General features: G+C 35.8%; 2 protein-coding genes across 3 annotated transcripts; one reads left to right on the top strand and one right to left on the bottom strand.

Annotated features, from left to right (window-relative positions):
• Positions 1–4638: 4638 nt before the first annotated feature.
• AUG4 (HAUS augmin-like complex subunit) lies at positions 4639–9817 on the bottom strand. The gene is made up of 14 exons (XM_078580188.1): positions 9650–9817; positions 9499–9546; positions 9237–9365; positions 7828–7972; positions 7651–7736; positions 7347–7446; positions 7217–7262; positions 6740–6833; positions 6584–6655; positions 6408–6466; positions 5659–5727; positions 5517–5568; positions 4957–5034; positions 4639–4849 (listed from the first exon to the last, which is right to left on the bottom strand). Exons 1-14 carry the CDS (start codon positions 9776–9778, stop codon positions 4763–4765), a joined length of 1194 nt encoding a protein of 397 aa, XP_078436314.1. The 5' UTR covers positions 9779–9817; the 3' UTR covers positions 4639–4762.
• An 87-nt stretch (positions 9818–9904) lies between these two features.
• LOC144707045 (2-oxoglutarate (2OG) and Fe(II)-dependent oxygenase superfamily protein) lies at positions 9905–12452 on the top strand. 2 transcript variants are annotated; one of them, XR_013582389.1, is made up of 3 exons: positions 9905–10297; positions 10724–11824; positions 11941–12452. XR_013582389.1 is itself a non-coding variant. In XM_078580165.1 (2 exons), exons 1-2 carry the CDS (start codon positions 10031–10033, stop codon positions 11735–11737), a joined length of 1281 nt encoding a protein of 426 aa, XP_078436291.1. In that variant the 5' UTR covers positions 9906–10030; the 3' UTR covers positions 11738–12452. The 2 variants fall into 2 exon arrangements, 1 of the variants encoding a protein (XP_078436291.1); XM_078580165.1 differs by having other exon boundaries at positions 9906–10297; positions 10724–12452.
• Positions 12453–13813: the final 1361 nt, after the last annotated feature.

Genomic DNA, 13813 nt, shown 5'->3' with positions numbered 1-13813 from the left:
AATTTCATAAAATTTTAAAAATATTCATTTTCTATTTCTAGTGTTAATTAAAATTATGCAAATTAGTCTAAAATATTTCTAGTGTTTTTCTTTGTATTTCTGAAATGTTTAAAAAATATTCATTTTTAGTGTTTTTTCTTTGTATTTCTTTGTAAAATAGATCATAGGAAATTATATAAATTGACTTAAAATCCATAAAAATCTCAGAAATTATATTTCTCACTTTAAACTCATTTCCTTCATTCCAAGCTTGTGAAAAATTCTGAAATTAAAGTTCTGTCTCTCTGTGGAGTGACCCATTAATTGCCCTATATTAATTATAGAGTATATAATTGGAAAATTTTCATAAATATTATTGGCTAAGTCTGAATCAAAACAACAACATAAAACCCCTAAATATGATAAATTATAAATTAATAATACTAAAATTGACTTCTCCCTCTTGTCTTCTCCCCTTCTTCAATTTTTCTCCTTCTAATGAGACTTCAGGGTGAGAAGATCAACTAGATTAACTAGATCTTCAAGGAAGATGATGCAATCAAGTAATAAGCTAAGGTAGCAGAATATTGGTGAAGAGTTCTTCCATGATTTTCTAATGCATCAATATTAATTCAGATGAATGATAACGGTTTGACCATACCCAAGGGTATCCTACAACCATTAAGTGGCAGATGGATTATATGTACACAAGAGCAGATGTCAGTAAGGCTCCATGAGAGAGACTTCATTTACCCATTTTTATCTTCTACACCATGAGGTATATAACTTAGAATCCCACGGCCTGCTGACTCAACCTATCGATTGGGTTCAATTGATATATGATTCATTAGTCTTTATTTTGATATCATTGATTTATAAGGTTGCTTGATAACTATATTGACACATGGGCATAGTGTGTCACAAACAAAGATTGTATTGGCCATCAAAAAATGTACATCAAGTTTGGTATTTTTTAATTAAAGTTATATGTTAAGTATGATTAGGAGAAGTATATAAAGGAAATCCATCAATGTAAGATTTTTTCATCTATATCCTTATTCACCTTTCTCTCATTGGGCACCCTCCTGTGCTGATGCAATTGGAATGGTACGACAATGATGTGATTGGGAAGAAGTTAAGAATATTCGGTGTGCTAAGGATCATATGGATATGTGTCGAGCTTAGACACTTGAATGTGTCATAATGACTCTCTAAGGAACTAAGAAATCACCAATTTAATATGTAAATGGGATTTGAGAATCCTTTTTTTGATTTTTTTTATAAACGATCAACACTTCATATTATGTACATTTTGAAATGGGAATAAGAAAGCTGAGATGCTTAAAGTTAATTTCCTTGTCTTCCAACACTACATTATTTTCCTTTTTCCAATTTTAACGTGGTTTTAAGAAAATATAACATCTTAAACTTTATTCTTTCATCTTCCACTACGATCAATGTTTTTTTCATTATAATATGGGTTTTATATAAATTGCAATACCATATTATTTCCCCATTCTCTATCTCTATTAATTGTGCTTTGCTCCCTAACCAATTATGTAGCTTCTATCCCCCTTTAACACCTCTTAAATAATCTTAAAATATCTTATTTTTTACTAAGTTCTTAAATTTTATATTTTAAAAGGTCTTGTTTTTCTTACGTACTCTTATTTATCTTAATTATTTATACTTTAATTATCCACTTCTGGGTTTGTAGGGCCTTGAGTTGGATGAAAACTTAAAACGATTTCCAGTGAAAGACTTAAATAGAATTGTCACGACATCAATAAAACATGAGACGAATCACCCATGCACGAATCATATATGTGATTTCTTTAATCTTCTAGTGTGTCGCTTCAAGCTGCTCATGTGTGCAGCCTCTAACTATATCCACATAATCTTCCTCTTTGACAAGCTCTGTTCGCCTTCTATCGTCATCGTTATGCTGTCCAATCATAATTGGAATAGAGAGGAGATATGGGAAGGGGGAGAAGAAGGGGAAGGCTCCTAAACAATTTTGTATTGGGTAAATTTCGTTCATGGCCTTTCCCTATTTATACTAAGTTTGATGTCCAAAAGACCATTTGTGTGTGATCCTTTAGGCCCATGTATCGGTCTAGTTAATGACTCCATCAACCCAATAACCTTTATTGGCTTTCTAAATTAATTAACTATATCATCATATATATTAATTAATATACGATCAATTTAACCCAATCGATTAGGTCGAGTCTCCAGCCCATGGGGTGTCAAGCTACACCTCATGTTGTAGAAGCAACAGTGGAATGTGTACTAATTCACTAATGAAACATGCAAATCATCTGTTACCGTATACATATAGTCCCCCATATGTTTGACACTCCTAGGATGACTTAGGGTATGGTCAACTATGAAACCCTAATTGGTCATTCGAGTAAATATTGATGTGTTTGGAAATCATCAAAAAACTCTTCTCCGATATTTTACTAAATTTACCAAGGACTTCATCGTATCATCTTTCTTGAGATGTCTCTCTTATATTGAGGGTAGACGATCCCAACTTGACCGCTCAATTGTCTTTGTGAACTAAGACTATTTAGAATCTCATGATTAAGAACTTGTAGGTCATAATCAAAGTACAATTGTTTGTCCACTAGACATCTTTGGAATATTCATCTGATTGGCATTTAGATGTAATACCATTCAGGGATTTGTATATATCAATTCAGTGAACCCATTCCACTAAGGAACACACACTATCTAGCCTTAGTGTCTCCACACTAATGGTTACACAACTGGTTATACTCATCATATGAGTGAGGCTAGATAGTATCACTATATTCAAATACTTTGATATCCTTCACGAGTATCCTTCGAATATGAACATTTAGAACACATGCTTAAGTATTATTTCAGAATTAAAATCTCATTATAATTCACTAAGACTGATCATGTACTCATGGACTTTATTATAAACATCACAACTGCATATAATGAACATCGAACAAGATATAGAATATGTTATGTCTTGATGGTCACATTATTTCAATCATCCATAATTATTTAAAGACATAAAATGGTGGGAGTTGAATGTGTATGCAGTTTTACTCGCGATGTTGAGTTAATGAGACATCAAAATATCAACTACTAATATTTTATTTTATTTATTTGTATTATTTGATATAATGAATTATTAAAAAGTGTTCATTAGACCAAATTCTATATTTAACCTAAGATTCCTTGATCTTTGTGTTCAATCCTGAAGTTGTGTACAATAAATTTGAAATTTATATTCATATAATTATTTTCAAATAATTTCATGACTCCAAAATTTCAAATAATTCAATGTATACTTAGAGGACTTGAAATATACACAATTATTATTTGCAGCTCATTGAGACACTAATGAGTGCAAATATCTCGCCATAGTGCACAATTATCATCGAATGTTTATGCTTCTTGCACCCAAGCCTCAATATTTGAAGCACATATACAATATTTACCCTTGACCTAATTGAACTCTTTTGTTCATGTGGTTGCCTTTAGGGGATCATCAGAAACTTACGTAGCAAGTAGGAATAAGTTGATATCAGCCTGTCCTGATTTGAGCCAGCTTCAGAATGGTGATAAACATTATATTTTGGATCAGTTTCTACCTTTGCCAATCCCATTCAAGGTGTCTATTATTGGATCTGTTATTCCTACTAAGTAACATATTTACTCCATTAAAAGGTTTGGATTTTACTTTCAGGAAATATTTTTTTCTTTGGTCAATGCATACATTGATAATGTTTGCACAATATCTGTCTCCTTGCCAAGAGAGCCGAGCCAGGCTTATAATTTTATAAAATATTTTTAATGGATTCATTTGGATTTGAAGTATAAATGAATTACTTCTCTTTTTCTATAAGAGGATTGCGGAAAAAGAATAGATGTCTGCCGTAAGATTTATTAATTTATTCCATTTGCATAGAGAATAATTTAATGCATAACATTTTGAAAACTTTTGTTGCATGGATGATATAAGATTCTTTAAATCTTGACAAAAATACGGAATAAATTTTGTCTAATTACATGACTAAAAAGGCTGAGCTTTCTTATATGTCACATGACAAAATGAGACATAAATTGAAATCATGTGATGATTAGGAACCATCTTATTTAAAATGCCTGATGTTGCATGTAAAAAATGCTTTGACAAGCGAAAAAGTAATGAATTTCTGTACTGCAGATAATCAATATTGTGTTATTTAGAAACAATAGCTATTAACTGAAGTTATCATGTTCAAAGAGACAACATACTCCAAATTGTCCGTTGACAAAGTGTATGCTGGAAATTGTTATCCATGTGCAAATTGTTTGAAAAAGCTACTTATGGGCTTGTGGTTGTAACAACTTTGGTAGGACTTAAAAATTTAATCCAAATTGAAGAAATTGTCCTGATTCTATGAACAGAAGGCATGGAAGCTTTCATCTGTTCTGAGGTCAGAACAGATGACTGATAACGGAAAGAGGCGGAATGAAAGATGGACTGTCATTCGTCCACGAGCCTTACAGGTAACTTCCATCTTTATCTATGAACACATTACTCTTCTTTTTTCTTTGTAAAAAAGAAATTAGCACCGTTTGCCTGTCGGGTAGACTAACCCCGCCAAATCAAGATAGCAGGGTTCAGGGTCAGATCCAAATTGGGTCTGGTTGACTTGCCAATCCAAGACGACAACCCGACCCAACTCGGGTTGCGCCAAACGTAAGACAGGTTTCATAAAATTGATAGCAGCAGTTTCCAATCCTTGAAAATTTCTCACAGAAAGTAGGATTTGGAAGTATTCAAAGAACGTGGAAGATCCATTTCCACTTCGTGGATGGTCGACTGCAGGTGTTTCAATTTCTGCAGAACATTGGGGGGTCCTCATATAATGCAAGCATAAAAGGGGGCAGCATAAATAGAAAAAATATATAAATAGATAATGAAAAATAAAACCATGAAGAACTGACCTGCAGAATAACATGGTATTCCATGGCAATCTTGTCGAAGTGAGGGTCTACGCCTTGGTAGGCTCGAAGGCGAGTCACCTGAGCATTTAAAATTGCAAGAAACGTTTTCAAAGACTAACATTTTATGCCATTAAAAATTTTGTAAGATTTATCTAAAACTCCTGGTTTTTACCATAGCAAGTTATGACAAATTAAAGAATATTTTAAGGTTTTATGTGAAAAAAGTGCTTAAATTTTTCAAAGGTTTTTATGACAAAAACGAATAAATGAGCGACATACAGCCTTGTTATAATCATTGAGGCTTCTGTTCTGTCTTCGAGAAGATCCATGGCTCAAAGTTTTTATGCGAAAAACAAGGTGTTCAAATAGGGCAAAATGAATTAAATTGTTTTGTTCTGCATCAAAATTGTGATCTGTAAAGATATGAGAATGAGCTTTAAAGGAGAAATCTTTATGGACCTTATCATAATGTATTTCCAATTACGATAAAGTCCAGACCATTTCAAATGATAGAAACAGGATATAGCATTCCAAACGAAAGAGAAAAAAGAGCAACATACAGCCTTGTTATAAGCCATTGAAGCTTCTGTCGTGGCTTCCAGAAGATGTTCTCTAAATAGAAACGACATAGTTAGTGAGGGGGCTGAAGAAAAATTAGGGTTTTACAAATAGGCTTAAAGCGGAAAAAGAATAAGTTCCTACCGTACTCTGTGGAGAGCTGGCACAGAATCCACGGTATAGGTGCTGCACAAGAGAAGGTACTCCAAACACCTGCCAAAAAACTCAATCATAATTGAGCAAAGGAATACATAATTTCTTGTACAAAGTTTTCCCTGGAGTAATACATATGTTTTTAGGTTTGATGATGATGTGTCCTTTCCAAGAATGTATGACAAAAAGCACAAGAGATAGGCTTGACGGCTTGACAAGCATGCCAAGAAAGGGGGACATCGAGATTTTATTTCACTAAGTTTCCGAGTGAAGCGGTTGTAGGATCAACAAAGGCAGGAACTGAGGGGAGTGCACCTGAATCTAAAGACGAGAGAATTCTGCAAGAATTCCCCACATTTTTTGTTGATCTTCTGTTTTTTTTTTAAGATGATCTGTTGTTATCTTTCATGAGGTGACATTATTTCCACAGATATCACGGCATCTTTAGCTGGGTTTGGATTTACTTGGGTTATAAAGTGAATTTTCTACGCCTTGACGTTAGCAACATATCAGAAATCATTAGATTCTAAAAAAAATTTCGATGATTAAATTTGTTTTCATTTGATGAATATGAAGGTGTTATGGATGTAAATTACAAGAAAAGAATACAAGCATATGGATAATTGAGTATGCAAATAGCATTTATATTGTCCTTTTTTAAGAAATCTTCACTAATTTACAGAGACCTTGCAAAAAACCCTCTTAAATCAGTCAAGAAAAAGGAGAGCATAGACAAAAACCTGAGTTTGGCATTAAGTGTTTGGCACCGTTTGCATAACCACTCTTTCCTCATCTCGTCCTGCATCATTCCGACCATAAAAGGATCAATCAATCATGTGAACATCACAGCCTATATTACATCAAATAAGATTGCAACAAGAGAAAACCAAATGAAGTGTGATGTGGATGAACTTACGAACTTATGTTGATGGTGCAGCTTTAAATCCTTGACGAATTTGATTAGCACGCTCAATATTTGCTCCAGAACCTTTATTAGAAAATACTAAAGTCAACAACGGGAACAAAAAGATGATAGTAGCAGGAGCTTGGTGAGGGATAATCAGAAACTTACTCCGTAATGTTCTGCGAACTTCCTATCCATAGAGTATAAATCCTGCAGCAGCAACGTGTCTTCTTTTTCTATTTCCTCAGTTATCAGCTTTACTCTGACAAAGAAATATTGCATATGTCAGTCCGAAATGCAAAGAAGACAGTGATATAAAAGGAACTATCTGAGGAGATAGAGGAAAAAGATTAGAGCTCATCGATCTTGTTGGAAGACAGAGAGAAGATAGTGAAGAGGTAAGAGAGATCTCCGATGACCGGAAGATCTCGCTGCATTTGTAGTCACATAGAGTGGTAAGAGAAATTAAATTATCTCAAGAAACATTTGGTCTGTCTACCGTTTTATAGGCAAACAAACCTTAGCACAAATTACAGACCACATTCCTAGACAGTGCACAACAGGAAATGAATGAAAAGTTAAATATGGAAGTAGACTACATAAGTAAAACGAGTAACATTAAATCAGAAGAGATAAAAGTGGTACCTTTCTGGAAGCCGAGCATTAGGAATCTGGCTAAGGGATAGAGAATCTAAAGAGGGCAAAATACAATATCACAATAAAATTTAAAGTAAAAGATACGGAATTTTGAGCTGCTCCCAAATTTGTAACTTACCAATTTCAGCAGTAGCAAATATCTCTGCTATTCTCTCGCATTTGGCTTCCAGTCGGCTTTCCATCTCACTGCAAATGGACCTCTGGTAATGTGTCTCATCCTACAGAAGCACAATCAAGAAATTCGTGTCAAACAGAAAGTTCTAAGACCCAGCCAGTAGGCAAAAAGAAAATTTATTAGTATTTTTTTGTATTCTGCGCATCAGAAAGCGACTAAAACCCTATTTTTTGTACTCTGCAACATTGTAAAACAGTATCCCAAAAAATCATTAATCGAATCATGCCCACACCAGCAAAACACATACCACATGAGATGGAGCCTTGCGCTGCTGAACCTTCCATAAGAAATCTGATGTAATCCCAAGAAAACGACTACGCACACCACCAATTCCTGCCTCATGAGAACATATATAATGTTAAAGTGCTAATCTTTGAGCTACTAGAACAGTTTTGAAGGCTAGAGCCCAAGATAACTTTAGCACCTGTGGCATCAGAAGAGACTCCAGATTCCATGGTTAACTTTTCGATCTCTTCTTCATGAACTTCACCATCTTTAGAAACAAGAGGTAATCTCAAGCGTTGAGCTGCCTCAGCTGCTGCTAATCGGTGGTCTAGGGTTTCGTATATCTACGTTAAGAAATTTAAGTCAAGAAATTGATGGATAAAGAACCTAGGATTTTCCTTTCAAACAAGAATACTGTATTTATCACGCGATGGTAAAGCACAATGAAGAGATTTTCATTGCAAAGAGGACTTTGAATATTTGGAATGCCAGTAACCTATGATTTTCCTTCAAACAAGAATACTGTATTTATCACATGATGATAAAGCACAATGAAGAGAAAATTTCATTGCAAAGAGGACTTTAAATATTTGGAATGCCTGTAAACTCATGATAAATAACATGAAATAATGAGAAGGCTCCAAAATTGTGTTTATTTATGACATAAAAACGTTACTCTAAGAATCACATGACATTTTCTCCATGTGCAAGGATCTTAAATACAAACATTGTGACTCGAGCTGTGTTGCATATTTCTCAGTTTATAAAATACTTCATTTAATAGAATAAACGATGTCAGCCAGACAGTAACAGAACGGTAGATTGCCTTAAATTTGGATGAAAAATGAAACAAAAGTTATACTTGCATGAATATGATGAAAAATGAAAGACAAATAGTAGGATATTATATTTGGATGAACAATGAACAAAACAATTTCCACACTAGTATTCAGATCATCATGATTTGGGCTGATCCAGGGAATCATTACAATATGATGAACCAACTGGTCAGACATAGGGAATCGTTACACATTCTGCAAAAGGTAAAAGACACTGAAGCATTCTGAAATAAAAGACCTAAATCCATGGAGCAATTCACATTTTTCATGAAATATAAATTTGCAGGTGTGCCAACACATTAGAGCCTGTATTAAAAGGGAACAATACAGGCTCTTTCTATCTCGCTTTGAGTGTACCTCTTGGGGATAGGGTTGCCTAGAAAATAATCCAGTAAAACAATGGGCCAACATAAGAAAGCAACAGACAATTCTTACATGATCTCATGATTAAATAAGTCAAACTATTTCCAGGCATCAAAGTGGTAATTTTCTTCAACGGAGAATCTTTTTTATCTTTCACTGATCTTTCCAGGGCTTACAAAATTACGTTAAAATATGATAAAAGACAGGGCCCAAAAGTGATTAAGTCCCTCTGCGAGAATTTCTGTGCGACGTAATGGCTTAAAAAGGTCGAAATAGAGATATTATGAACCTGAAACACGCGACTATCTATTAGAGAGCTTCCAGGATCTCAAAATTAGGGATGCATAATACGATGGTAAGAATGCAAAAAGCATACAAATTCAAGTTTTTCTTTCAGCAAACAAACCTGCGATGGACACATCATTCCGGAAAGACGAGAGTAGTGACCCTGAGAGTCCCTAGTCCCTCCGAAATTTTCAACAGCTAAAGCCTGCTGGTATTCTTCCACCATTGCAACAAGCTCGATGTATAGAGTCTGTACAAGGCCCGCACACCATTACGTAACTAAGCCGTATAACAGAGCACCGAAATCCTCAACAAAAAAATTGAATCTCCGGAATTGACTTTAAAGGAAGCGGTATCAACAAGGTATTGACGACAGAATCTACCGAGTATTCCATGTACCGGGTTCTCTCCCTCGACATCTCTTCCCTGGCCTAAAATTTTGAAGAATAGAACAAAAAAGTATCGAAATCAATAATTCGACGAAGCCAGAATTGGCAGGATAATGAGATCACGATAGACGATGAAATCACTGACGAGTTGAAGATCAGAGAAAACCGATTTGGAGACGTAAGATCCATCAGGAGCAAGACAATGGCGTTCAAGCTGCTCCACGACCTGGATCACGTCCGCGGCCAGGTTGTTGCTCTGCCCTGCCGTCGCCATAGCCGGAGTGGAACTAGAGCTAACCGTCTCTCTCGTCGTATTTATACTACCTCTTCCCACTGATCCCGTTTTGAAAATTTTTCAAAACGGTTTGAACCGGGATGGACCGGGCTGGACCGGACTGGACCAAACGGACCGGATCGGACCGGTTATAGTATCAAGGATTATATAAAGCTCGGTAATTGAATCTTTTCTTAATTCTTGAGTTGAGAAGTCTGGGTTTTGCTAGCGGAGGACGAATCAAGGAGGCAAATGGCGACGGAGGAGATTCTGGAGCCGTTCGAGCTTAATTTTTCGGATCTTCTTCGCTTTTCTAGCTCGCCGCTGAGTGATTCTTCATCGCCTGATTGCTTAGACTCAGTCTACGATGGAGTAATGGAGGCGCTAGGCCCTTTGGGGCCTGGCCTTCTCTGCGTCGCTGGGGTCCCGTTGGATTTCAACCTCTTGCGACAAAAAATTCTACCTCTAGCGCGAAAGCTCGCCCTTTTAAGTAGCGGCGATCGTGATCGGATCCTCAAGGTTCTTGGAAATTCTCTATCCGATGAATCCCGTGTTATAAACGGCTATATCCTGATTAATTGGTATCAATTGTACATCGTCATATGGGTTATCGAATTGAGGCTAACAGGTTTGCTCTCTTTTCTAAGGCGTATTCTAATTTTTACTAAGAACGGTCCAATTTGTGGATCTGATCAAGCAGCCTATGTTCCAATTTATCGTTAGAAGCATGATAGACCCAAGCCATAATCCACGAAATCGTCACCTGGGTCATTGCATGAGGCAATAAAAAAAAATTGAGAACTTTTGCGTCTTCTAGTCGTAATTTTTACTGACAATGGTTCTTTTCATGGAGATAATACATGATCCGTTTGTTCTTGTTCTCGACTCACCTCATTACTTCAAAATTGGTATCAGTTTAACTTCTTGAATTTGCGAGCTTTGCAGTGCCACGGATTGGGCAGCGATGTTCCTTTGAAGAATCCGTATAGAACAGTGTCTTCCTTTGCCAAGCAATTCAAATACGCAGATTGTCGTGATCTTCCAAAGGGAAACTCCGTAGAAGACAAGCAAGTTCTTCATGATACTGACTTTGATCAACTGGGGACCGCTTTTGATCGGCTATCTTATTGCATGATGGAAGTTGGATTAATGCTGGCTGAGCTCTGTGACAGAAAAATCGGCGGTCAAGAGTTGAAATCAAGCTTATTGAATTCAGGCACCGGCAAAGGACGTCTCATACACTACCACTCAGAATATGATAATCAGATCATCAAGAAGAGCAGAGAAAGATCAAGCAAAAAAGCTACAAAGCCTACCCCTTTCCATACCTCTTCTCATCAAGAATGCGAAAGGTTTAAGACTAAGAATCAAGGGACAGAGCGAAAAGATATCTTTACTTCATCCATCAGATCTTCATCAGACGTTTGGCAGAACTGGCATTATGACTATGGAATTTTTACTGTGCTTACGGCTCCACTGTTCTTGATACCTGATAATATGAACAGCCTTGATTGCACCAGTGAGTGGAACCCACCCAATGGACTTCATACTTGCTTACAATTGTATGACAGGGTCAGAAGAAAGATTCTCATGGTGAAAGCTTCACCAGAGAGCTTCATTGTTCAAGTGGGAGAGACTGCTGAAATCTTATCAAAGGGCAAGCTACGCTCCACTCTTCATTCTGTTCATAGACCTTCTTGGTGGGGTTATTTGTCTAGAGAAAACTTTGTTGTCTTCCTACAGCCTGCTTGGGATAAGTTTCTAACTATGTCTGGAAGAGATAACAGTGGAGATCATGATGATGATGATAATGAATTGGAGGGAGATTTAGATAAAGAAATCACGAAAGCAGTGCCACCTCTCAGATCCAGATTGAAAGATGGTATGACTTTTGCTGAGTTTTCAAGGGTGACGACTAGACAGTATTACGGTGGGGGCGGTACACAATCCAGGAAATGAGTTAATTCCTCCATTAAACTTGCATCTAGTGGGTTTCAGATAAGAGGCATTGGTCAAGGTTTTCAGCCTGTAATCTTGTCAACTGTGGTATGTCCAGTAGCTTAACGTGGTTTAAAATTATTTCAAGAAAAATGCAGAAATTGGTGTTTCTCTAATTAAAATAAGCTGAGGAAGACCAATTCGCCATCATTCTTTGGATGCAGAAATCTTGAAAGCAGTGTCTCTCAGCTCCAGATTGGGATATTGGAATGATATTTACTGAGTTTTCCAGAGAGAAAAATTGGATGTATCATGATAGGGTGGTACACAATTGGGGAGATGAATTAATTCCTCCATTAAATTTCATCCAAGTTTTGTCAATCTGTGCACTGTGGGAATCATATTAAAGGCATTGGTCAAGCTCTAAAACCTGTTTCAAGAAAAATGCAGAACATTATCTCGCTGATTGGCTCTAGTTGATAAAACTACTTTTCCATCACTCTTTCAATCTCTGAGAGAAAAAAATCCTAGATTTTACCCTGTTTATTGAACTGAGTAGTGGAAACAGCAGAGACAATTAGCAACTCAGTTTGTTGAAGATTCTAGCCGTCCATGCTTTTCGGAAGTCTGCTGATATGGATAAAATTGTATAGGGTTCGGCGATATAAATATTTTGAAAATATTGACTGAAAAATTGCTGACTGAATACAAGTTCACAATAACTATAAAAGCACGAGATAGTGGTGTATATCTTCATTTAAACTAATAGTTTTCATACTACATGTAGATTGAAAATTTTGGTCTTTTCATAGATAGATTGATTTATAATATTTTAAGCATAAATTTCATTATTAATTAGGGATAGTCGAATTTTCTTTAGCCAGTCAAAGGTCCAAGTACTTCAATTTCTGATAGAGCTGGGAAGAAAATAGTGAAGTCATTGATGTATATTTAATAATAGAATTAAAGATCAATTATCACTCCATACTTAAAGTTGTGTTTGTCATAATTTGTTGTCACCCGAGTGACCTTTCTCATTGGGATCCCAAATTTGATAATGTTGCTAAGGGTTGGTCTTTGTATGATCATCCGATGATTGATGTATATTCAATAATAGAATCAACGAGCAGTTATTGCTCAATCCTTATTGAAGTATAGAGTTGTTGTGTTTGTAACCATTTGTTGTATCTGAGTGATGTTTATCATTATGTCCCAAAATTGATAATGTTGCCTTAGGGTTGGTCTTTGTTTGATCACCCAACTACCATTTTTATATATAGAACAAAGAAGAATAGACCACCTTGATACTCAACCAGAAATAGCTTAGCCAACATGAAAATACAGCACATTAACCTCTCCCCGAGTCTATTATTTGTGATTCCAGTCCATTATTACCGCATAATTTCACATACTAATTGAAGAAAAAGGAAACTGCACCTACACTTTATTCAAAATATCCAAGGTAATTACACCTTGCATAACTAATGCAAACTCGGTTATGAAATATTTGATGTGCATGGATCCCAATTCACCTGTGTGGCATCAAAGTTTGCTGTTACATGATCATAAAAACGTCAAACTTGAAAGATTACTTATATTATTAAGTTACCAAACATTAATAAGGATATTTATTCCTTGTGATTGGCCTACAAACTAACCTAAATGTTTTTATTAGTATGTTCTCCATCTTATTACATCTTCACTATGAATTATTGTAAATATTTGATGTCAACATTAATTACAATTTTTTTACTAATATAATATAGAGAAGTATATAATCCGGATATGTATGACACACGAGTCCAACACTTTTTTATTATCAGGTACCATATTTGGTTCAAACAGGCAGCATCAAAGGAAACATGATACAAAAAAAGCCTCTATAAAATAACATTATAAATGCTGACCATCATTCCAGACTTCATTATCTTGATGGAAGCATGATACACCTCAAAATACTAGACTAATTTATGTACCGGTGATGCCGAACGTCGTCGATGTCGTCGCCTGACAGGTAATTCACTACGAGATGTAACTACGTCCGACATAAGCTCAGGGACGAAGGACGGGACGGTTTTTCCGTCCACCGATAAAAAA

Source organism: Wolffia australiana, chromosome 8 (genome assembly GCF_029677425.1).
Source record: "Wolffia australiana isolate 7733 chromosome 8, ASM2967742v1".
NCBI lineage: Eukaryota > Viridiplantae > Streptophyta > Magnoliopsida > Alismatales > Araceae > Wolffia > Wolffia australiana.
The sequence above is the reverse complement of the archived record's forward strand: the minus strand, read 5'-3'. Positions and strand labels throughout refer to the sequence as shown.